This window comes from Drosophila miranda, chromosome 4, assembly GCF_003369915.1.
Source record: "Drosophila miranda strain MSH22 chromosome 4, D.miranda_PacBio2.1, whole genome shotgun sequence".
Classification (NCBI taxonomy): domain Eukaryota; kingdom Metazoa; phylum Arthropoda; class Insecta; order Diptera; family Drosophilidae; genus Drosophila; species Drosophila miranda.
The window spans coordinates 9815008-9841636 of NC_046677.1; the positions used below are offsets into that span (position 1 = coordinate 9815008).

General features: G+C 45.0%; 1 protein-coding gene across 8 annotated transcripts in view; it reads left to right on the forward strand.

Moving 5' to 3' along the window:
- The window catches only part of LOC108162108 (tyrosine-protein phosphatase Lar), a 160694-nt gene that overhangs the window by 105038 nt on the left and 29027 nt on the right, over positions 1-26629 (forward strand). For all 8 annotated transcript variants that reach the window (XM_033393463.1, XM_033393464.1, XM_033393466.1 and 5 more), the window contains one exon: positions 16071-16250. In XM_033393463.1, the coding sequence (XP_033249354.1) occupies positions 16071-16250 (180 nt within the window). The remainder of the gene's footprint in view (positions 1-16070; positions 16251-26629) is intronic.

A 26629-nucleotide genomic window follows, 5' to 3' on the forward strand; every position in this document is an offset into this window, starting at 1 on the left:
AGCTGCTGAAATCTTTAAACAAAATTTAATTCACGTAGCCTTTACGAAATTTTGAAAGAGTTTATATGAAACTTTTAAAGCATTTTAAAAATGAATGAATATTCTTTAAATAACATAAAAACCAACGAAATCCCAGTTCTTTCAATCAAATAAACACGCTAGGCACTCAAGCCAACTACACATTTCCCTTCAGGCCTAATTTGAAGTCAATCTTAGCCACCCTGACTTGGCATATACTTGCGGCTAATATACTTTCCTCCCACTCCCACTGCTACTCCGCAGAACCAGAACCTCAGTGGACATTAGATGGGGCCACAATATGGCTTGGTCAATAAACTGGAAGCCCCGACTCTTTCTTTTTTTTTTTGGTGGGGGGGGGAGTGGGCCGCAAAGTATTTATTTGTTAACTGGTTTAATGACGCCTCTGTGCACACAACAGAGCGAGCACACCGTATGGCCATTGCTCATAAAGTGCCTGCCACGCACTTTAAGCCTCAATTGCAATGCTCTGTCTGTATGGGTGGGCAATGTGTGTGTGTGTGTGTGTGTGTGTGTGGGTAAATCATGGCCTTTTGGCTTTAACCGTTAAACTGGGCAGCATTAACTGCTGGCCGGATGCGTGAATGGCCAGCGGCAGCCCTTCCCCAAACCATTACTCGGTACTCCCTTCAGGTATATCCCTCCCTCAGGTATCGGCCCATGGGCCAGTGGCGGCAGCCCCAACTGTATTTTGGCAGCAGCTGCGTTTCAATAAGCACATAATTGAATTCTGATCATAAATTTGCATTATGGCCAGAGCTTCTCTGGGTCCTTTGGCGGCTTTCGGCTTTGGTTTTGGGGTTTACCCGCTTGATTTTTATATGGCAGCAGCCAGCGCCAGCAGCAACCAGCAGGAGCAGGAGAAGGAGCATGTGGCTTATGTTATAATTTTACCCAAAACGCACATTTGGCAATCGGCTCGGAGAGGCTTCCTCCAGCTGTAGGTAGCAGATAGTCGTAAAAACGTGTTGTATGTAAATGTTTGAGGAATGGCAACTAAATGAGATGAAAATGCACAAAAACTGAAATGAAAGAGGGAAACGGTTGCGGAAATGAGGTGTGTCTCTGGAGGGAGGGGTCCCGTTTACTGATGGAACAGATGTACAGATTTTTCCCAAAAATACATCAGGAAAATATATCAAAGGCGATTCATACATGTATGCCCAGTCAAAAAGTGTTCCATTGGATCGATATTTTACACAACATTTTACAACTGCAAAGCCTGATGTTTAAATATTTACTTTAATATTTTTCGAATACCCATTAGGGGCGATGTTAGTGCCATTTATATCGATAACTGGAAAACTGTTTGTTCACTGTATTGCTCGAAAAAGCTATAACACTCTTTAGGTCGTTTCTCAGACAAACTTCAATGTTTGAATAAATTTCAATTAGCTGAAAAACATCATTAATATTTGTTATGGCCGCCTGAATAGCCCCCACAGTTGTGTCAATATTTAAATGCTCGAAAACAAATGAATAGTATTTAGTAATAATTTTAAACCCGACTCGTGTAGAAATTCCTGACAGAAGGAGTCTGACCCCGATATTGCAGTCAATTACCAATTGATATGCAAAATATTTATTTATTTGCCTGCCCGGCTGCCTGGCCGCCTGACTGCCAACAAACTCGAGCAATCTTAAGCAATACACTTGAGGTTTCTTCTTGATGTTTTTGCTCGATAGTCTGAAAGCTCTCCAATTGCTGGTGTATTCCCTGCATGGGGGCGGCGTGTCCGTAGATTGAAGCATTGATTGTTTTCAATACCGCACAACAAATGCGCCTGTCAAAAATTAATCACTTACACTTAGTACACACAGACACAGACACACACACACACAGCACACGCGCTCTCTAATGGATGGATGATATATAGTCATATATAATAGATATACATACATGCAAGTATTTATTTATGCTTGTATATCGACTTATAGACAATGGCGCTGGCGCTGTGTGCTACACGCATTTACAATTGAATTTGGGTTTCGTTATACTCTTCCACATGGTGGTATATCCATGACTTGGAGGAGGATGTTAGAGAAAGAGATAGAGAGTGGGAGAGAGAGCGAGAGATAGAAAGAAAGAGAGAGAGGGAGAGACGAACAGAGGGAGAGAGAGAGAGATGTGGTGAGAGAAGAGCCGTAATTACAGAATATTAACCGAAAAACCCTCCTGCTTACCTGCAACCCATGAGAATCGCATAGAAAGGCGCTGTTAAAATGAAATGTTATTCAACAGTCTTCTGTTAGTCCGATGTTAAGGTAATGCTTACTGTTAATGTGTTTATTACAGAGGAGTAACGCTGCAACACGCTTGCTTAGGTACCGCCTATGAGAAGCGCATAGAAAGGCTATGTTAAAATACTTTAGCAATCTTTTGCTATTTTTATTTTCATAAAATACTGTTCAATACTGTTAGTGTTAATCCGGCCTATCTAATGTTTCTCCCTGATATCGGATCACCCAAGAGTATCTTAAGCTTCGGTCACCAAAACTCACGAGTTGTGTCGTTGTTTTTGCTGTTGATTCGACGGTGTCTGTGTCTGTCGGTGTATCTGTCTGTCTCTGGCTCTGTTTCTGTGTCTGGGCCTCTGGTCTCCTGTCCAAGTTGGCATGTTGGCAATCGATGGCCCGCCTGGCAACTGGCAGGCGCCTGAAAGCACGCAATTTATTTTCATTTCTCTAATAGACTTATTTAGACAGAGCCAACGCTACGCCACCACCACCCGCCATCCACCATCCGCCACATGGCTGTGGGCGAGGGGCGGTAAATGGGGAACCGCCTGCCAATACATCTCCTGCTCCTCCGGCGTGTGTGTATCGTGATAAATTATTTGTAATTTATTAATTTATTTATTAATTTCGCCGTCTGTTTTATGTGTATTTGTTTATCTGTCTCTCTCGCTCTTTGTTTTGATGTTTAGACAAAAACTGAGAAAACTACCGCGTGATCTATGAGGGGAAAAATTGGGTCAAACGGTAAATAGGTGTTTTGGTATTGATTAAAGCGGAATGGTGGAAGAACTAAGAGAGCTTCAGGATTTATTTGAAGTTAAATTTAAATTAAAATCCATATGATTCTTGAGTACGTACCTCCAGAGAAGGAATCACTTCTTTAGAAACGTTCTATATGCGCAACATGCAGCAGCTCTCTTCGGTCGATCCGTGGTTCTGTCTGGGGCAGATCCCTACTAAAACTCCTTTGAACTGTTCTTCACCGCCTAAGCTCTCCCTAGAAACATCCCTTTCTGGGGTCGGTACTCCTAATTTTATTGCCCCACCCATATATCAGCGACTTAAGCTGTCGAAATCATTAATAAGACTGTCTGAGAATCTGTTTTGGGGTGGACTTGGGAGGTGTTTATGTGTCTAAATATAACGACTTTGACTTTTTTATTGCATACCAGTTGGCGTTTAATGGTCAACACGCATGCAAGGCCAAAAAGCGTTTCGCATTCGGATTGGTATTCGTTTTGGCTGTCAACTCTTGTGTGTTGACAATACAAATGGATTTCCAATGATTTATTATCGCATTAAAACGCATTAGAATCGCACATAGATATGGACGATAGACGATAGACAAATGCAGCAGGGGATAAAGAAGAGCGAGACTTGTCCCCGCATACCTTCCAGGCATTTCTTTGTCTCTGGCATTTGCCCTCTATCGTTGGTGCTGCGGGATGGTCCTCTATCTTTCTGGCATCTCGCTCTCGGTGGCATTTTCCATATATTTCTTTTGCTTTCGCAGTTGCATGGGGTGCAGACAGACAGACAGACAGACAGACAGACAGTCAGTCCACTGCGCATTCTGTGAAAATGCATAAAAATGAGCCATAAGTTTAAAAATTTATAAAATGCGCCAGCCCATAACTGACGGAACAGAGAGAACAGACAGAACTGAGAACCAAGAACAGGAGCAGCAGCACCACCAGTCGTCATCTCGTTTCTGGTAGTAATAGTAACTTTTCTATGCGCTATTTCGTTGAGCCGGAAAGGAGAGTGGAGTGACACGGAGAATGGTCAGGGGAACGAACGGCTGGCAGCATTATCAAATGTCTACGACAGGAAAAATTAAATTAAATTGTAGAGAAAGGAAAGAGAGAGTCCCAGTCCCAGTCCCGTCTCTCGTTCTCGTCCATGCTCCCATTCCAGACGTACGTATATGTTAAAATAGACTTCGACAGTGGACAGAGAAATTGAAACTTTGTCTTCACTCCCCGCAATCCATCCGCAACCATCATCATTCTGGTGGGGCATGGGCCATGGGGCATCTTAGATGCAGAGTCCACCATCTGCAAGGAAGGACCGGCCCAAGCACCTCGACTACGAGAACGACTACGAGTACTACATCGTAATGCAAACTTAATAAGATGTACGCTGTGCATGTCGTCTGTCAGTGGATACACATGCAACTATCAGAGACATGAGACGGCTGCTGCTGCACCACTGACAGTTAGACAAACAGACAAGCCATCCAAGTCCGTCAGTCAGGACATGCTTCCTCCCTTACACATCGCTGAAGGACCCATCCAGGGGGCAGGCAGGAACAGCAACAGCATCAGCAAATGTTTTGGAGCATGGTTTTTCCCTGTGCCCTTCTTTCATTCTTTCCCGCAATATATTTTGTGCCCCGCCATATACGAGTGTACTACTCCTATATCCTGTAATCAGTAAACATTTGATGCTTGAAACTAAAGTGCATTTGATATAAGATCATCCCACGGTCTGGGAACTGTCAGCGTTTCTTGGGATGGCTTGGGATAGCCTTAAATTCATTCTAGAACCGAAACCGATGTGCGCTGTTGCATGACATTTGTTTTCTCTGAATTATTATCATTTAAAGGCCTCCTACCTTACGTTTCCGGAGTGGCATTCAATGCTCCGAGAGTATCCGTGTATCAATTCCACTCAAATGAAGTTCTTATCTAACTGAAACTCATCTTTGTATTGTTGTCTGTCTGCCTGTCTGTCAACTCCGTTGAAGAGTGCTTCAACCTATGCTATTATCTATTAACTGCTATCATTGCTGCTGTAGCACCAAGAGTACTCCAAGTCATCCACCATCCTCATCATCAGAGGACGTGGCAGGGGAAGTGGCAGTGGCAGTGGTTGAGTACATTCCTTGTGGTCGATGCTCTATGTCTGAGACGTAGAGAGGGACAGGAGAGGGAGAGGGACACCCTTTATGAGTAGACCTCCCCCCCAGAAGAGGCAGCAATTAGGAAAACGTTGGCCCCTTTCATTACACTGATCAATGGGGCTGCTTGAATGTCACTTATAGATGTGCCGGCCACTCCTCTACAATCCGCACACATCCTGCACGAAAATGGGAGCGGGGAGAGATCCTGGTACCAGGAAGTGTTGACTGGCCACAAATTTGCCGACATCTTGCGGGATGGAAACTTTGTTATATCTTTATTCCACTCGCCCTCTCTCTCGCTCTCTCTCTCTGGCTGTTCTGGTGCCTTTTTTTTCGTGCTGCCGCCGGCACTTGCGGCTTTATTGTTGGCATTGTCTAACATCTTCAGCCGAGTTGGTTGTCTTTTTTTCCGGCCTGCCACTAAAAAACGGTTATTTACTCGGCCTGGGGCATGGAGGATGGAGCTGGTAACTGGGAACTAAGGCTGTGGCTGGTTTCTGGTGCCTGTTCAGGCTCTGGGATGTGCCTCCTGGCTTGGCCCTGTCCCTCTCTTTTCACTTCCATTCTCTGTTTCGAGCTCGACTGGATTTCAGAGTCTCTACTCCTCAGCCAGGTCCTCTCTCTGAGGTGTGTGTGTGTGTGTGTGGATGTCTGCTTAACACAATAAACACTCAATTTTCGAGCATGTTTTGTTTGGGATTTTCTACGGGTTTTTGAAACTTTCCCAAGGAGGAGCAGTGCCGGACGACCAGCAGCAGCATCGGCATCGGCATCAGCACCAGCACCAGAGCCACTGTTTGTTTAGGCCATGGAACTTCTACCGAGACCGAGGCCTATAAATATATTTGAAGATTGTCAATTGTTGACTGTGGCTGGGCTGCCGCTACTCCATGTATTTTGATTTGTTTTCAATTGCTTTCTGGCTACTCCAAAAACAAAACAGCAAAACAGAAAATGTGTGCCGGAAATGTGAGAGGGAAAAGTTTTCCTTCTCGGAACATAATCCACGGACGAACTTGACACCAAAGTTTGATTTGCTCTAAATTGCTTGACACGAGATTTGGGCTCTTGTCTTGAATTTCCTTTCCTTTTGGTGGACATTGAAGCTGAGGGACAGCGAAGTTCTAAGAAAAGATTTATGTCGGAAGAATGCTCTTATTTTGGTGATCTTTTTACACTGAGAAATGTTCTTTTGTACCAGAAAAAACCACTTAAACCGGTCAAAACTTTGGTTTTCTCTAGGAACACATGCCATAATCATACGCTCTTCCCCCTGCTTTAAGCTCGAGTATCCCATGCCGTACCATAACTAAACTAAAACCAAACTTTAAACACATTCAATTTAATCATATTCAACTCTTTAGTTTCGCCACTTTCGTCCCTTGAAAGTTGTGGCTGGAATTTGAAGAGATTTTCCTCTACTGACCGGCAACGGAAAAACGTTCGGTCTTTGGACTTGCCTCCGGGGCACCCACTCGCCCTCTGTGCTGCCTCTGTTGCCTGGTGGCCACAACATTTCTTATCAATCTTAAAAATGCATGAATAATTAAAATATGTAAATTTATGTTTTCTATGAAGGCAGGGGACACGCTGCTCTGCTCCGCTCTCGGACGGGTCCCTTCTTTAAAGTCAAAAAGTTTAGAGGTTTGCTTTAAGCATTTTGGCGTTTCTTTTTTTGCTGTTGCTTTCGGGGATGCATGTTTGCCGAGCCAACACCTCCACTGAATGACATTCAGCCCCAGTCTGCAGTCCGCAGTCCGTAGTCCGTAGTCCCCAGTGTCCAAGCACTAAGCAAACAACATATTTCCATCTCTTTGACTGGCGATTTTCCGAGAGTGGAAAAATGGGTTTGGGGGGCGTGAAAATGCGTCTTTTGAAAAGGTAACGCAGCACTCGCTCACTCGATAAGGTAAACACCTGCGTGACACTCTGTGAGCCTTGGCTTCTTTTCAGCTAGTCCGTGGGTGGGGTCAGTGGCACCTACAAAAAGCAGACGACATGCAAATAAAGTCCTTTTGTGCCGATCCCTTTGTACCATTTAATGATGTTTATCGTTACAAGACATACTACACTCGCTCTCTGTCTCTCTATATGAAAGGAACTTTTTCAGTGGCTTTTGTGGTGTGTGTGTGTGTGTGTGTGTGTGTGTGTGTGAGTGTGTTTCAGGTCTGGGTTCAGGTCTCTTTTTATTAGCTAATTCATTAAGAACTGTCAGAGAACTCAACAGCAACAAGGTTGTGGATGGTAGGGTGTGCCTGCCGTCTGGGCTCTCAGTGTCCTGGGTGTCCTGGGGTCCCTTTTGCCTTCTGCATTGTTCACACATTTCGCACCCAGACGGCAGCTTAATTGAAATGCATGAAATTGTCACATGAAATCGACAGTCAACGACAGCCAGTAGGACTCCTGCCGCTTTTGGCCTTATAATAAACGCACTCCCTACCCACACCCAACCACCAGCCATGTCCTCCCAGCGCCAGGACACGCACTGACGCCTTCTCACATATTGGTCGCCATCCATGCGTTGAATTTTTTGGGTCTCTTCTATGCGGAACGGAGTGGAGTGGAGCGGAGCGGAGCGTCCTCTCTCTAATGCTGTAAATGAAGTGTTGGCCCATGGTTTTTCATTGCATTTTCCGAACAACACTTTGGTGTTTAGTGTGAAATGTTGCCGGGACGGCTCCTCCTCGTCGACAAGGCCTATGAAATTGTTGGTCACATAATGAAGGGCTTTCAATGTGTTTTGTGCTGAGGCCCGCATGAACGCCTGGCAGCGCCTATTAACCCATGAAATGCATTATCGCCTGTCATAAAGTCTATCTATTGAGTGTGTTATTGGGCGCTGGAGAGTACAACCAGGGAAGGATTAAAGCATTTGCTGAAACCCAAAAGAGATTATTAAATATCTCGAAGCTAAACCAAAGGGTTTGGCCGATGCACACTCCTATCCCATTGTTTGGAGTGCAGTGTAATTTTCAGACAACATAAAAAACCTGCCAACAATCCCCGAAACTCGTACTCGTACTCGTATTATCCTTTGAAAATCCTCCTTTTTTTTCATCGCTCTGATATGCCTCGCTGACTCTCTTTTTGTCATCTGTGTGCGTGCGTGTTGTGTGTGAGCTGCACATTTGTTAGCCAAATAGAATGCACTTTTCTACATTGTTTAATAAAAATGTAGCCCCGTTTTATTTTTTGTTAATTTTGTCACAGTTTTTCATTATTTTTCCTTTGGTTGTTTTACTCGCGTGGCTGTATGTTTTTTTTTCCGCTCGAAATCCCTTGGTTTCGTTATGCATTTTGTGTGGCGAGATGTGGGGCTGGGATGATGTGACACTGCAATAATAAATAAAGCAGCGAAACAACGAAAAGGAGTGGCATTTGCAAGAGGCGGATGAGGCTGGTGAGTGGTGGAGTGATAAAGGGTTAAGGGTAAAAATGACTGAAAATGGCAACAGACAATACGTTGCACCAGAGAAAGAGAACGAGAGAGACAGAGAGGGCCAGGCCAAATGAATGCCGCTGCTGCAGGAAAGCGGGCCCCGACGTGTGGATGATGATGATGATTTCAACGTCAAATGTCAACATCAATGGTGTTGCTGTTTATTCTTTTCGGTGTACTCTCTTTGAGAGGGTATTGCGGTTATTAAGTCAAGCAAAAAAGGATAGATATATTCCGCTTTTGATCTTATAAAATAATGTTATGAATATTGGATAGTTGTAACATGGGAATAATCCATTGGAAAACATATTTTAGCAGTAAAAAACTATACTTTTACTCCATTGGAAAACATGCTTTTGTACGAAAAATAAAGTTGAAAATCTCTGATTAAATATAAAACGTTCCCAATATGAGGCATTAGCCTTTATTCTCCCATATTTTAACCAGTATATAGCTAGGCATCCTACAATTATGCACTCAAAAGCGCGATTCTCTGGCCTTAATTATTTCAAAAGCCAGGTGTTCAAACAGCTAAACTGAAACTCTGTTTCTCGCAATATTTTCCTACAATACAATATCTTTTAAGGGTATCTAAAACATCTGTATCCCAATAGTTACTCTTTTTCCTTCTCTCGGCTTTGTTTTTGTAGTTTTGCATTTTATGCACATGTATATGTATATGTAACACACACACTCAGATGAACTTTGTATATGTACAGGAAAGCCACCGCATTTTTTGTCTCTGTGTTAAAATTTTAATTTCACGCTGAAAAACACACAAACACAGAGGCAGGAATCAGCAGCACAAATAACCAAGTGAGAGAGGCAGATGGAGGCACAACGGCAGCAGCAGGAGAAGGCGTTACCCTACAGGGTATACCGGGGGGCGGTACACACCGTGGAATAGTTAACAGAGAGACAGAGCAGAGCAGAGCAGAGCAGAGCAGCAAAGGATAAAGGCCGCCTGCAACTGCAGCTAACTTCTGGCCGTTTACTGTGGATTTTGTTGCTGTTAAATGTTTTAGTAAATGCCCAAAAAAAAAGAGGAGAGGGAGTTGGAGTTGGAAAAATCAAATAAAGTGGCCATGAAGTTTAGATACTCTTACCAAGAAACGATAGGGACTACTAAACGAAATAGAAGCCAGAAAACCATCTATCAGCGAACCCTCACATGTACTTTGTCTTTGCACTCTCGGGCAAAGGCTCGGTGGCGCAGCCTAGAGTAGTGGGAGCATTTGAGAGCAAGGGCGTGCCCAAAAGAGATTCTAAATCCATTGGAATCCGAATCTTATCAACGAATGATAGAAGTTTTGTTGGTCCGCAACTCTCGGGAGCCAGGAAATCCTCTCAATTTATATTCCTATTGCTCTGTTTCTATCAATACCATCTATAGATATAGTCTCGCTCCTCTCTGCTTAGCCAAACCCTTTAAAAATACTCATATAACCCCATCTCCAGAAAAGAGTGGCACCACATAACCGGCAACAACAGCTGGGCAGATGGTTTTGCCATGGCAGCTGCTGCCGGAGACACTTGCAGTGGAACAGGGGAACCCATTCGCATCCGCCAGAGTTTCTCATCCGCATCCCAGATCCACATTCACGTCCACGTCCACATCCTCGACGTAGCCCCCCTTGGGGCGTGGTGGGGCGGTGTGCTCTTCCTTTTTCGCCAATTGCCATGGCCGCTGCTCCGCCGGATTTAATTGGAAAATGTAAATGAGCTTTGTTCATTTGAAAGATGCAGTTGAGAGCGAGCGAGCGAGTGAGCGGATGACACTGGCAGCCGGAGTTCGGAGCAGTCGTAGCCAGAATCCGCAGCTACTTTTGGCAGTCCACCGCGAGAATTTTCTTTAAGCTTTTCACAAACAAAAAAAAAAGAAAAACAAGAAAAGAGAATATAGAAAGAGAAAGAGAGACCCAACAAAACTGAAATTCCTTTTAAGCTGCAACAAAAGAAAATGTCACAGCGATGGAGAAGCGGGGGGGTTAAATGCTGACCTCACACACATGGATATGCATAAGCGTGTGTATGCGTGTGTGTGTGTGGTAGCCATTGTTTGACTTACAAAATGGCGTAGAAAGCGCCAACAAAGAGAACGACGCACACCCGCACACACAGGAGAGAGGAGACCACAGTGTATTCTAGTGAGTGCGGTCGTGTTTTTAAATCGTTCCGTATAATTCAGTGGAAAACGTCGGAAGTTAGCCTGGAAAAGAGGCAAAGAGTTGTTAGCGCGAGCCATAGTAGTGCTGCGTTACTTACCTGCGCGGATCGCAAGTCCGCAAGCAGAGAAGCGGCCACCTGGCCAATAGTACTGGCCGAAATCCCAGTGGGACGCCGTCGAGCCCTAGGCCGAAGGGGGGGGGAAGGAACAGCAGGTAAGTGCCTGTTTTCCTACTCTTCTTCGCTGTGATTCTTGGCGCCACTTGTTGGTTGCTGCCTTCTTTTTGTTTTTGGGCAAAATTGGCCAAGCACACCGCAAGTGGTGTTGGATAACGACGGAAGAACAGCTGACTAAAGGCACGGAGCTAAGTGCGGGAAAACGACAGCGTCTGGCCAATAGAGGGCGCGGCCACAGCAACCGGAGTTGCCAGATCAACGGCCAGATCGGAGATGAGCGATCAGCGGGAACAAGCTGCGGCTTGCAGCACTCCACTGACAAGCTCATTCGCCTGGGATGAGGAGAATCCCTTTCGCCGGAAAAATGCTCTGGCGCGATCGCCAAACCAGCTGGCGGAAGCAGTGGAGGAGCGCTCAAGATCCTCTCCTCCAACGCTGCAGCGCCCCCAAGAGGAGCAAACAGACCAGAAGGAGAGGGCCATGGCGCATTTGGCGAGCTTGGGCCAAAAGGCCAGAGAGTTGAGGAAGCTGATGGTGCTCCCAAAGAGGTCCATCACGAACCCAATGAGGGATCTGGTGGATGAGATCGAATATCTGCAGCGAGAGTTGGAATCGTGCTGGCAGGCGATCTCTGCGGAGCAGGCTGTAGCCAAGGTTACACAGCCGGCAGTGACGGAGAGGGCGGGAAAGAGGGCACGGCCAGAGCCCAGGAACACCACCCACCCGTCCCCGTCCCCGTCCCCAAGGCCGAAGAAGCCAAAACATGGACCAAAAAAGTCAAAAAAAACGGAGAAGAAGCCGCAGGAAGGCCAAATGAGGGACGCCGTAGCTCGCAAGGGACCGGAGGACGCCCCAAAGGATCGAGATGTGGGGTGGGTGAAGGTCGTAGCTAGGCAAAGGCCAAAGCCAAAGCAGCAGCAACGACCAAGACCGCCACGCAGCGATGCAATAGTCATCGCCGCCACCAGCACTGTCTCATATGCAGACATTCTAAGGAAGGTCAAGACAGAGCCAAGTCTTAAAAAGCTAGGGCAATCGGTGCAAGGGGTGCGACGCACGGCAAAAGGAGAGCTGTTGCTGATGCTGGAAAAATCGGCGGACCCGAGAACCCACGAGATGCAGGCAGCAGTCAAGGAAGCGCTAGGAAGCACGGTTGAAGTAAGGAGTCTTACCGAAACTGTCATCTTGGAGGTAAGGGACATAGACGAAGTGTCCACCCAAGAGGAAGTCCTAGCGGAACTCAAAGCGCAGGCAGGGGTGGAAATCTGCGAGGCCGCAGCCATCTCCATCAGACCAGCCTATAGGAGCACGCAGACCCTGACTCTGAAAGTTCCACCGGCTATAGCAAAGCCCCTCCTGGAGAAAGGAAGAATTCGCCTGGGGTGGGGGTATTGCAGAATACGACCCAAGTCAACTCCCCGAAGATGCTACAAGTGCATGGAATTTGGCCACATCGCGCCTAATTGTAAGAGCAGCCAAGACTTCACGAAGTGCTGCTACAATTGCGCAGGAGCCGACCACCAGGCCAAAGATTGCAAAGACGAACCAAGTTGCATTCTTTGCAAGCGCCACCGGGTGAAGGACCCGAAGCACCAAACGACGAGTTCGAGGTGCCCGCAGTACCAAAAGGCGATGCAGCAAATGAAGGATAGATGAAAATCATCCAACTAAACCTCAACCACTGCGAGATGGCACAGCAGCTGCTGGACCAGACCATAAGGGAGCACCGTATTGATGTAGCAGTCATAAGCGAGCAATACCGGAATCGCAACTCGGGAGAGTGGATTGCTGACTCGAGCAAGAAGGCAGCGATATGGAGCTGTGCGAGTCCCACACAGCAACTACTGCAAACATACGTCGGAGACGGATTCGCCAGAGCCCGGATAAATGGAGTGCACATATATAGCTGCTACCTGCCCCCGAGCCTCAGCCTACAGCAGGCGACGCAGGCACTGGAAAGGATTGCTGAAGATGCGCGGGAGAAACACCCTACGCTCATAGCCGGCGATTTCAACGCTTGGGCGACGGAGTGGGGATGCCCGAGAACGAACCCAAGGGGACAGGCGCTCTTAGAATGCTTTGCGACGTTGGATGCCGTACTGCTGAACACAGGCACACAGCAGACGTTCGGCAGAGCTGGAACGGGGTCTATAATAGACCTTACGTTCGTGAGCAGCAGCCTCAGCCGCAGGACAACGTGGGAAGTTAGTGGCTTATACACCGGGAGTGACCACCAAGCCCTCATATGTGAAATCCAGGAAACGGGCGCACCTAACCCGTTCATTGGTAAGCAGATCGGTTATAAGACCGAAACGTTAGAGCCGGATATAGTCCGGGCCATGTTTGAGGACTACGAGACCAACGGTACGGCTGACGAGAGAGCACGCCAACTGGCTATACATACGCTGGAAGCATGTGATGCCTCCATGCTAAGGAAAAGAAGAAGCCTGAACAACCGCAGGCCAACGTATTGGTGGAACGCTGCAATAGGTAGCGCCAGGCAGGAGTGCCAGCGGAAAAGACGACTATACCAGCGTTCGAGAGGTTCCCCGGAATTCGAGAGGCTCCAAGGAGAATATAAGGAAAGCAGACGCTGCTTGAAAAGGCAGATCAAGGATGCCAAGCGCAAATGCTTCGAAAAGCTCTGCGATGACGCAGATGCGAACCCTTGGGGCTACGCATACAGGCTGGTAATGAAGAGACTGCGAGTGTTCAGTCCCCCGCCGCCAATGTGTGCAGATCTGCTGGTTAACATAGTAGAAACCCTATTTCCAGAGAAAGTGGCAGCCCAGAGGGTGATGGATAGAATACCGCCACCTGAAATAGAAGCCACCACGGGAGCAGAAGTCCTCGAAGCTCTACAACGGATCAAGAACGGCAAAGCACCAGGACCTGATGGGGTCCCAAATGCCGTTCTCCGCACGGCTATTGAGACCAATCCACAAATGTACGTGGATTTATTCAATGCGTGCATGTCCGAAGGGACCTTCCCCAGACCATGGAAGCGACAGCGGCTAGTCCTCTTACCCAAGGGGAACAAGCCGACCGAGGAGCCATCATCCTATAGACCACTCTGCATGCTCGACACAGTGGGTAAGATCCTCGAGCGCATAATCCACACCAGGCTGGAGAAGGCAGTAACGCGTCAGCTCTCACCGAGACAGCACGGGTTTCGCAAAGGCAGGTCCACGGTGGACGCAATCGGCGAGGTATGTGAGATAGCAAAGCGAGCTATCGAGGGCACCCGATGGATGTACGGGACCAAAGAGTATTGCATAGTGGCAACACTCGATGTCCAAAATGCATTCAACTCTGCCAATTGGGATCACATACTAGAAGAATTGAGAAACTTTCAAATACCGCCGTATCTGCAGAATATCATCGCGGACTACCTAAGAGACCGAGTGCTCATATATGAGACGGATAAAGGGACACGTGAGCACCAAATCACTGGAGGAGTTCCCCAAGGATCGGTCCTCGGCCCGCTGCTGTGGAACATCATGTATGATGGAATCCTCAAGATGGATATGCCAATGGGCGCTACGGTGATAGGCTTTGCCGACGACATAGCAATAGTCGTAGTGGCAAAACAGAAAGAAGCGGCGGAAGAAATCTGCAACGACGCGGTAGAGAGAGCCAGAACATGGCTATCAGGGAGGGATCTCTCATTAGCCACCCACAAAACGGAGGCGGTGCTCATAAGCAGCAGGAAAGTAGTGGAGACGGTCACGATCCGAGTAGGAGACTGCACTATTAGCTCCAGTCCAAGCCTGAAGTACCTGGGGGTCATGATTGACCACAGACTCAGCTTCAAGCATCACATGGCGTATGCAAGCAGCAAGGCAGGAAAGACGGCAGTGGCCCTATCCCGCATCATGGCCAACACCGGAGGCCCGAAACAGCCAAGGCGAAAGCTACTAGCGAGCGTAGTTGGCTCAACGCTAATGTACGCTGCACCAATATGGGTTGATGCAATGAAGCATAAAACATATGCCCGAGAATGCAACGCAGTCCAGAGGCTGTGTGCCCTGAGGGTGTGTTGCGCATTCAGAACGGTATCCCAAGACGCCGCACTTGTGGTCGCAGGAATGATTCCCATCCATCTGCTGGCAAGAGAAGCCGCAGGAATCAGGGCACAGCGAACCCTGGGGACTACGGACCAGGACACCAGAGGTGCCTTAAGGCAGCGCACAATCCTGCAATGGCAAGATTCGTGGGATAACAGCAGCAAAGGGCGATGGACCCATAGGCTAATCCCAGACCTGAAGAGTTGGCTGAACCGTAGCCATGGACAAGTGGAGTATCACCTGACACAACTGCTGACAGGACACGGTTGCTTTAAAGCCTACCTGCATAGGTTTAAGCACGAGGACGACCCCTTCTGCGTGGTCTGCGCAGGGGTCATCGAAGACGCAGAGCACTGCTTCTTCGAATGTCCAAGATTTCGGCAAGAACGAGAGGATCTAAGCAACAAGCTTGGAAGAATGCCAGCGGTGTCAAACCTGGCAGAATGCCTGCTGGAGTCGGAAGGAAACTGGGCCTCGATTAGATTCATGGCCGTAACTATGGCTACCAAACTGCGTCGCGAAGAAAGAGCACGCAATGCAAGGAGATAAAGGATAAAGGAGATTATTAAGAGAAGAGCCCTACGGGCATCTCCCCCCGGCGAAGTAATATCTCGCGACAGTACCGCCGGGATCCGGGATAGGTGTGGTTGGTTTTAGAGCGGTTAGAGTCCCTCACTTCGGCTTCGGCTGAGTCGGCATGAAGCTTTCCTGTAGTCACACAACAAAAAAAAAAAAAAAAAAAAAAAAAAAAAAAAAAAAAAAACACCCGCACACACACACATACACACACACACGAAAACGGCAACTTCCGTATATAAAAGAGTCATGTAAAACAATACTTTGTGTGGCACAGAGAGCGAGGAAGAGGGGGCCGGACACCATATTGTTTGTCCAAAAACTCCTAGATCCAGGGAGCCCCAGTCCCCACTTTTACTATCCTTAACACATATGTATGTACACCACTTGTATGTATATTTTTTTCGCAACATAATAATTTTTAACCCCTTCTGTGACTCTCTCTGTTTCTGTTTTTTTGCAGGCGATAAAACACCCGCAGGCTTTCCGGTTATAACCCAAGGACCGGGCACACGCGTCATTGAAGTGGGTCACACGGTGCTCATGACATGCAAAGCCATCGGCAATCCAACGCCAAACATTTACTGGATTAAGAATCAGACAAAGGTTGATATGAGCAATCCACGGTATTCCCTCAAAGATGGTAAGTCCTGCTACTGCTACTGCTACTCTTTTTCCTCCACCACAGAGAGAGTTTTACTATATATTTTATAGACTTACGCGCCAACAATGGAACAATCGGAAGCATTGTTGTCCTTTGTGGAGGGATACATCTTTTTTTTATACAAAAAGGAAATTGAATCAAATTAAGCTACAGCTTCGGCTTCAGCTTCAGCTTGGATTGGGAATGTGGAAGGAGAGGTGGCTCCTTTGAAAGAGTGCCGTTTTTGTGGAATGTAGAAAGAAACCTGGGAATTGTAGCTCTCTTTTAATGTTTCTTTCTGAAATTTAATCACTGAAATCGTATGAATTTAGGACCTGTGACTCTTTATTTCTTAAGGAACTACCTGGAAAACATAGCTCTCTTTCTTGTGCTGTCAGAAAGTATTCTATTGAGATATAGCGTAAGAAATAATAAGTATTTAGCAGTCTAAGCTACTATCCTTCTCAAAGTTTTCATAAACTAGGGGGTCCCCAGCCCACTAGCTTCGATCGTGCGCCAACCCTCGGCTCATTCGGCTCGCCCGAGATAATTACCTGTTTATTGTAGGTATTTTTCTGACTGCTTAAATATAGGCACACATTTAGAGAGCATTCTTTTAATTTAATCCACAGAAATCGTACGAATTTAGAACCTTTAAAACCTTTCTTCCTTCAAAGTTTCTTCCTTATAGAATAAGCTCTAAATCACAGCCTTTTTTCAAAACTTAAATGTAGGCTTGCACCAAGAAAAAAGCTACACACCCTGCCTTCAAAGAATTACCTCTCGAAACTCAATCCAAATGCGGGTCACAAAATACCAGCCACCTTAAGAGATTATCTGCCGGCTTTTGTCACCCCTTAGAGAACCACTTAACCTTCCCTTACCTTTAATTTAAGGCACAAGTACAGTAATGTTGCCAAGGATATGGCTCCTACCTTTAAGAACTCTTTTCATCCTATCTTTCATCTATTCAACATGTGCCCACGCCTTGTCCACCCAACCGGGCAGTCGGCCGGGTGGCCATCCATCCATTTGACTGCTACCTTGTGCTACCTCGAGTTCTGGAAGTTCTTGAAAGGTGAAGCGACTTCATTTATTAAAATTCTAGTCTACCTTTTTGAGCGGCTTCCTCCATCTGCTTTTCTTTCCTCCTTTCTTCCTCCTGCCGCTGCCGCTGCTGCTGCTGCTGTTTTCCCTCTTTGCTGCCTTCTTACGCTCATTTGAATTTCTTAGGAGTTTACTTACGCCTCGACGCATTTTGTGTCACAAGTTTTTTGGGCGCTTAGTTAACGTTTGACTTTTGAGCAGAGCAGAAGAGCAGAAGCCCCCGACACAAACGGGTTTCAGGGGTCCAGGGGTCCACCTTCCACGAAAGTTTCTAGCGGGGTGGAGGAAACTTTCGGAATGTCAACAAAATGTCCTACGAGTGTCCTTTAATCAACCGTCCCTGCAATATTATAATTATATACTCAATGTCAGGTCACAGGTCAGAGCATCATTAGAGCACACGCTGATCCCTCGTTGGACACATCAAACAAACTAACAAACAAAAAAGCTGCCATAAGCAGCAGCAGCAGAACGCAGACCAGCACTAGGGGCTTTCTGGTCATTAGAAGCTCAAATATTGACATTAATATTGACATTAATATGCATTAAAGTGTGCCTTTTAAAACGACATCAATAATGGCGGCCACGTTGACAACCCCAAAAGAGTGGGGAGCAGCCATCCGACGGCAGATACAAAAGGTGTTCCACCCAGGCCAGGGAGATAGTACAAAAGGTGTGTACGCGCAGGGGGTGGGGAGTGGCGGCAGGACATCATTTCAATTGCCAGGACGCGCGCCAGCCATTGATGGGACGCGATGATCGGACAAATGTTTTGACGACATGACCACCACCAGAGCAAGCCAAGGCAAGGCCCTGCCCCCCCAGTGTCCTAGGGTGAAGGGCGGGCTTTAACAATTGGAACGTGTTGAGCATGACAAGAAAACACACCAACAGCAACAGCAGCAACAGAAGCTGCGGCAGCAGCATCATGGCGGTATACTCCCGCATAACAAAAAACATTGGATGTTGGATTTTGAATGCTGGATGCTGTGGACGTGGATGTGGATGGGGGATCCAGGCCTCGCTCTGGGTTATGGAGCCGCAATGCTAATGAAATGGTCGCTTACGCTTAATGACAGGCCCCCGCCAAACAATTGACTGCTGGAGCTCTACAGCCTATGGCCCTCCTTGGACTGCCCCATGGATAAGGCCCCATGAAAGCACTCGACTGACTTTCAAATGCCCTAAGATTAGCGGGATAAAGTCATTTTTTATGGCAGATGTTTAACTTGAGAGGCAGCTTAGGTCTCAACACAAAAAAGGTCGGATTCGAGTCGAAAGATAAGCAGAAAGGTCAAGCGAGAGTAAGAGCTTAAGAAAAACTAGGTTTAGAGTTTTTTAAAGTTGAGGAAAGCCTTTAAAAATATGGTAGATTTATGGAAAACTAGGCTTAACTCGTAGTTTAAGGGACGATGATTTAGCTGTCGAAACATAATCAACCAGAAATCAGTTCTTTAAGTTTTTAGCTACAGAATCTTGGAATATTTTCAGCCCATACTTGGTCGAAAGTATAAAAGCTATATACATATTTATCAGATTTTAAACAAATTGTATGTATTTATGTGGAATTATTCTGGAAATCAATTCAGCAATGCAGCAGTTGGCTTTAATTAAGAAAAAAGGTTTCCCTACTAAAACTTAACCTAAGGACTTTAATTTGTGTTCCAGAAATTATCTCATGCAATACAAAATTCTATGATTCCCTAGAAACAAGAAACTATACTTCGATTCTCAGTGCTGATTCCATTACTCCTTCTATGGTGCCTTATTCGTGTCATTGGTGGACTTACTGGTCTTTCAATAGACTTTAGACTCCTCCGATTCCCATATTTGATTCCTTCCTGAACTCCTGCAAACTACATTAAGATCAAAGACTGTGCAAATTCCCTCTACTCTTTGGGGGATTGTGGACTTTCTGATTTTCACGATGTTTCAATCCAACACTAGTCTTACTTTGAGCTTCTGAAAACTCTAGTACTCTTTACGCTCATTGGTGTTCTTTCCGGTCATCTTGTAACCCTCCCTTTCCTCACAATTAAACTCCTCATTTCATTATTATTTCCCATCATATCTCCTCTACAAAAACCTCTACACCATATCCTGGCTTTCCAAACTCTCCTTCTATGAAGAGTTCCCCCATTCGCCCAAACACAAATTAAACAAAAGGCAATGCCCAAACCCTCTAAAAGCCAAACCCCAAGCCCCGAAGTCAAAGCCCAAACCGAGAGCCAACTATCCATCGCATCGCATCGCCTTTTGTGGATGGCCTCAGGCAATGCAAATTAAAAACTGTTACATGCATTTCCCCAAGGTAAAATCATTTGTCCGTACAGTTTCTATATATATGTATATGTATATGTATACTCCCTGCATATTTGTTGGATTCTTTCCTTTTTTTTCTGTGTTCTCTCTCGCTCCCTCGGATGTGGAGGTCGACTAATTTGGCGCAACACGAACCAAAGTGGCCAAAAAAGTGCGCGGGCGGAGGGGGGGGGGGGGGGGTTCGTTGCGGGTTAAATTAGTTTTACGTGGGCCGGTGGGTAACTTTTGTCCGCGCCCCCGAAAGGATACCCTCCTAGTGCAGCGACTGGCGCCATCTTTGGCGCGTTAAACGAAACGTAAAATATATTTCCGCCAGCGAAATATCCTTTTTGGGGCGCCTGTCTCTAAACGTCTTGCCTTTTTTCTTGACTCTCTGCTTCGAAGGAGGAACATTCTTCGCTATGCTTTAAATTTATGAAAATAAATATTATGCCCAGGGCGAGGACGGTCTTTGGGTTGGGTTGAGTCCTGCTCTATTCCTAGAGATCCTTTTGGTCCTTCCCTGCTTTGCCAATGACGTACCAAGTGGCGAGAAAATGCGAGTATTTCTATCTCTCCCTCTCTCTCATGATAAGTTATGCAAGTCATGTGCCGTTTTATTCAATTAGCACTTTATGGTCCTTTATTGTACTCCTGCCCTGAGGAGCAGTCCCTCCTTTCCATTTTCGCGTTGATTTTTCGGTTATACGGCCGCCGCCTGCTAATTAGAGCCTGCAGGGATATTCCGAGGTGGTCCAGGACTGGTGTGCGGGGTACGTGAGTTATCAAATGAAAAGTAACTCTCTCCAGGACGACTCGTACTTCATTTTGTTCGCGTCATAATTAAATTAGAACTTTATTATTTTAATAAAAACCGTCTCCAGAGCCGACCCAGCCCTGGAGCACCACCAATCCTTATGGTCCTTTCGGCCCCCGTCCTTTTTGTGTGTGGCTGCGGGTGTGTCCTTTGTCGTAGTTCCAATCGCAGGATATATAATAATGTGATTATTATACCCTCGTCCTTTGCAGAGGGGGTATTCGGAATTAGGACTTGAAATATTTAAGAAAAATTGAAGGAAAGTTTTATATCAAAGGAAAATTAGTATTCGCATTCGCGGAAGGAGCTTCAGGATGTAGTTGTTTTATTCATTTAGAAGCCTTTTTTAGAAAAAGTACAATGCAAGATGCCCTTTAAATAGTTCAGGGATTGATATTGAATATTTTTCCAATGGTTTGAAAGGTTCCAAAAATATTATTAATTCAAAAGATTTCACCTGCTTTTTTTCCAAAATATTATACCTTTTGGTGGACCCTTTTTACCGAAGAATTGTCCAACTTCTGGCAGCATACCTGGGAAAATCTTTTTTCCATCCTTAAAGATTAAAAATACCAAAAGATTATTCAAATTTTAGGAGAAAATATTAAATTCGTGAAAATAGCATTCAGAATTGAGCACATGTGCCTCGAAAAAACGTTCCAGTTGTCCATAATTTAAATAAAAGTTGAACCATACAAACCAGAGTCATTTCCCCCGGAACAAACGTATCAACTCCTGCCACATTGAAGAGTATTTTTTCCATATTTCCTATTAAGATTTTCCCCTGCTTAGGGCTTCCAATTTTCCGCCACTCTGCAGAGAGCCGCCTTTGGCAGAAGGCAAATGACAACGGTCGCACTTGAATGCACAAATACATTTCTAAATAATTTATTTAAAATTACTTGCTGGATGTCCATTGCCATTTGCCGCATGCCCCCATGCCGCATGGCAGTTGGTAGTTAATTTAGTCTCAAAGTCAAAGGGTAGGCCCCGGACTTGGACCCGCAGCGACAATAATATTGAGTATATTATACCTTTATTTTTATTTCGCCAAATAGTCCCTTAGGGGCTTTGTTAAATAAAAAGGCATAAAGGAGGGAATAAAAAGAAAAAAAAACCTTTGCCGGCTATTTTTTTTCTTACTTTCTTTTTGCTGTGCAGAAAGGTTCCGCGTCTGGGGAAATTACTTTCTCTGGGGTTGGGTGCCCTTATTGGAAAAATGCAAAAAAAAATACAAAAGGGGTAGAAAATATCATAATTTGGCTTTTAAGCAAAAGAGGCTTATCAGAAATTGGTTTCGCCAGAGCCAATTGTCTTAATGGGCAAAGGAAATGGTATTCCAGCCGAAAGAAAAGTGTCAGCCGGGACAGCAATTGAAGGCATTAATGCTGTGTGTGTGTGCCATTGTTAGGATCAGGGGAACCATGTTGTACATGACGGTACTTCCTGCAGCTTAAAAGAATCGTATGTGTGCTTTGGCTTTCAATTTGTATTATTCATTGGAAATTTTAAGGGAAAAAGATGTTTCCCATTCCAAAAGTAGTCTTTTACTTCCCAAAATTCCTGCAGTCTTTTGTTCATTGCCTTCACTGTCTGTACACCACTTTGTACACTATCTTTCCACTAATGGTTGTCTAAAATCTCTGACAATTAATGTGCCCTTAAACGCTCTGCCAGCGCAGTCCATTAAGAGAGCCTCTGAACTCCCAAAAGCCAACAGCCAAGTGTCCGCGTGCCCCAATAAAAGGCCAGGCCACTCTTTAAATTAAACACAATTTTCCTCAAGTGGATACTAAAGTTTTAACTAGCTGAATATTGAGTTGGATTGGCTCATAGGGCATAAACCCCCCAAAGAAATAGAGGCCATATAACTCAGCGGGTTAACGCACACACACAGGAAAGCTGCGATGAAGACCAGCTTGAAGGCTGAAGGATAGAGAAAGGCAGAGTGCGGAGAGCGGCGAAAGAAGCTGAGCTTGCAACATGGTCTTATTTCTTTTATATGACATTTTTATGCCTTCTTTTGTTCGAAAACTTACACGTGGCAACACTTTTCTCTTAGCTCTCTCTGTCTCGCGGCACTCTGCAACCTCCTTCTGGACTGCCACTCCTCTCGCCTGGCACTGCCTCAAAGGGGCAGCAGCTGTGACGACCTGCGCGCTCTGGCTCCACAACTCTTTAATTGCTGGGGCTCCATCATTACAATCGCCTTGCCACTTGACGTGACCAGGCAGGCAGGTCCCCCAACCGAAAACCTGGGGAATGAGAAGAGGGTGGGGGTCTGGGGGTCTCTCTGCACGCAATTATTTACTTGAGCCGTAAAACTGTAGTTAAGGCACAGCACAGTCTTTCAACTTGAAAGCATTTTACTGAGCAAAAGTTTAATGCTTAAATTATGAGCTCCTCCACTCCGCACCGCTCCGCTACATTCCTTCGTCTGTCCTGCTGTCCTGGTGTCCTTCTGTAACCCCGAAAGAGTTGACAGTCACTTTTGTTGAAAATGAGACAGTAATTGCCAAAATGTGCATGACTAGAACGAGACTTTTACCCAATTGGGAAAAAGGGTAATGGAAAGAAGAGCGTGGAGACCCTCTCCTCCCCCTCCCCCACCACCTGAAGCGCCTCGTTTGGGGGTCAGCTGAAGTTTCTTTTCGGTTGACGATAAGTCGTCGTCACTTGCATTACCAAAATTGAAAACTTTGCCCACTTTTATGTGGGGGGCCGGAGAAGGGGCTGGTTGGCCATAAATGTCACTTTGTAACAACGACAACGACAACGACGACGACTACTTAAATTAAAGCGTAATTAAATTAATAATCCCATTTGGGCGTGCAGCCAAGCAGTTGAAACTCTGAACCGAACGTCTGGAAGCTCTCCGAAGCGGCGGAGGTTGAGGCCACGACGCAGGGGCAAGCCTCTCTCTCTCCTTTCTTTCCCCCTTGCCCTCTGTGTGCTCGAGCGGAAGTTGCAAAATATGAAAATGACTGCGCTAGCGGAAGTGCAGTTGTGTGGCATGCCACATACACACGGTACCGCACACACACACACGCAAAGCCATTGTCTTGCCACAGCTAACGCCACCACAAAAGCTGTTGGGGGATCAAAAAAAGTGCCAGTGGAAAGGGCTTTGTGGGAGCTTGCCTTCGCGGTTTCTTTCACTTTTGTTTGTGCCCTGAACGGGTGCATATTTTCCAAAGGATTGCAATTGACACAACAACAAAAAAAAAAGGGTGCTATTCGGAAATCTCTAATTAGATTATTAATCAGTCTTACAATGAGTTAAACAGGATGGAAATACCGTTTAAAAGATAATCCACACTACATGGCGACTAGTTTTCATGTTTTTTGGTTGTAATTAATATAATTAATGCATTATATTTAAGACTATCAAAAATCTGTAGTACCAGTCCTTAAAGTCATAAAAGATGTGGAGCACTGAAGAGATCTTTATAGCAGACACATCCAGGGTCTTGTTCTGATCTGTTTCAACATGTTTTGGGAATCTCTTAGTCCGTTCTCATAGATGCATCCTATGTTCCTTCCATTATTTCAGTACTAATGTCTCCTTTGTGATGTTTAAACTGTATATAATGTTGTCTCACCGCGAGCTTGCGTTTCAAATACCATATTCAAACATAATTTTATGATGACGATGTCCCCTCCAGAGAGGGAGGTATACCCATTTCAATGCCACATTTCTCTGCTGTTCTCAACCGTTTCCCAAAATAAAAATGTGCACCTGTCATTCCCCTGTTGTCCATTTGTTTATGCTGCTGCTGCTGATGGTGCTGCTATGCTTTTTTTATGTGATGCTTGAAAGAATTTTTAATTTTCATAAGAGTAGGACACGCACACACCGACAGAGACACAAACACACACGTAGAATCACTTACAGGATGATGGAGGAGGACAGACGGCGACGTGCCCTCAGATGTATGCTATGCTTAATTTTTTATTGCTACAGTGAGGCCACACGCAAAGTGCTTCACAGGGACCCCCTCTCCCTCTCTCTCTCTCTCTTCAGCGTCTGTGTGTGGCTTATGTTAATGTTCCTGCCAGAAGGCAGCCCAAGAGTTTTAATGAAACTTACCTTCATAAATTTTAATCAACATTTTCCTCCTGCTACTCTTTGGCTATTTTTTTTGACTGCTTTTTCTAGTCATTTCATTCATATTTTTTAATGACAAAAGGTTTCAGCGCAAGTTAAAAATATCTGCAACATTTAATAGTTTTTTGAATGGTTCAGCGATTCCTAAACAAAAAAAAGGAGGATGGAATGACATGGCGGAACAGGAAGTGCAACAAGCGTAATAAATGTTCAGTCGTATAGCCACGAATAGTCTGCAATAAATTTCACAACAATCAACTTTGATGCATGTCGCAGGTGGGCCACTGTGCAACACAGAAAGCATGAAATAAAAGTGTAAATCCCCCCCATCTCTCCCTGTTAAACCACACAACAAAACACGACATCCATCCCGACTGCCAGCCAGCCAAATGGCCATGCACTAAAAAAACCCCGCACCAATCTACCTACAGCATACATCATTTTCGTAGTAGTTTCGTTGTTGTGTTGGGTACCCTGCCAGGGGGTATTATGATTAGAGAAGAGATGTCTGCAAAGCAGAAAAGGGAATCGTTTTTGATCCCATATTACTAAGCGGGAGCGATGCGTGGGGGAGAAAGAGAGATGGTGCCACTGTCTATGAGTTCATTCTCTCCCTTGGCTGCTAAGCCGCACTGGGAGAGAGCTAGAGCCGAGATACTTATCCTCTGTGACCTTGGTTTCCCATTCAGAGATCCAATAGAAACGATCGATCTGCAAAGGGTATTATTGTCATCAAGCCCTCCTCTTGTTTTTCTTGCATGCTCTTTTACCTTTTACCATGAAAAGGGAGAGCAAAGGTAAATAAAAATATACATACTCGTAAAAAAACATGGCTCTAGGTGTGCGGCAAAGCGATTTCGCAACATTTAGCATACAGGTTGACTTTTTCTCTTTTGATAAATGGATAGACATGGACGTACGCCTTGATTTTCTATAGGGGTTTCGATTTGAATGAATGAAAGTACTTAAATATTTTAGTAAATTAAGTACCAGATTTGTCTGACTTTCAGCTGATCCTCAAGACATTGATGCCACACATAAAATAATTCGGTTACAGTTACAGAAGCTATAGAAATTTGTATAATTTTTCGTATATTTTTTTCCTACTGTGAACCAAAATTTGTTTATTAATTAATTATGAAAAAACCAACAGAAGCCAATAAAATAGTTTTAAAGTGAATAAATTCCTCTGTTTCCACAGGAAAACTCTTACTCCTTTAGGCATCTCCTCTTGTGGCATCAGCCGCTGGTTTCTATCTGTTTTATTGGCGCCGCAAGAACACGAGTCATTAAAATGATTCACTCAACTGTAGCCAGGGTCTATTGTTGTATCTGGTTATTGTCATGGCTTATTTATATACGTAAATCCAAATTTTTTTGCTCGATGCAGCAACATTTTACAGAGCTATTTACTTGACACTTTTATACATATGTATTAGCAGCTACTCCCCATTCCAATAATACAATATTATTCGGGTAGAAGGGTGACACATTTCGTGAATATTTTATTTATTTTATTACTCGTGAATGATGTTTGGAATTGCTTTAATTTAAACAGACAGGCATGCCAACTAAGAGACAATTTACGCATGAGCGAGAGTCAATAATATTATAAATAGATTGGAATTTTTATAATAATTTTGGGGCTACTATTGGACAACTATTTATTTCTCTTCATTGTAAGGCATATCCCTTCAATACTCTTTCATAAACCATTGCAAACTATCCACGATTAAGGTAAAACCAAAACAAAATTCTGAAATTTAAGCTCTTCACTTCATTTAATCCAGATCAATTTTCCTGGCCTACATGTAACGTACAAAATGTCAGCAATAAATAATTAAACGATAATATTGCATATGTATGAAAAAGTCGACATATTTTTCCACAAATTAATTGTCATATTTCATGCAGATTTTAAATTTGCGCTTACCTATGCAAACACACACACACACCCCCCACATATTCGCATATATCGCATAAATATTTGCATGTGAATATTAAATTGAGGTTCCTGATTAATCGTATGAGAGAGAAAATTGAATA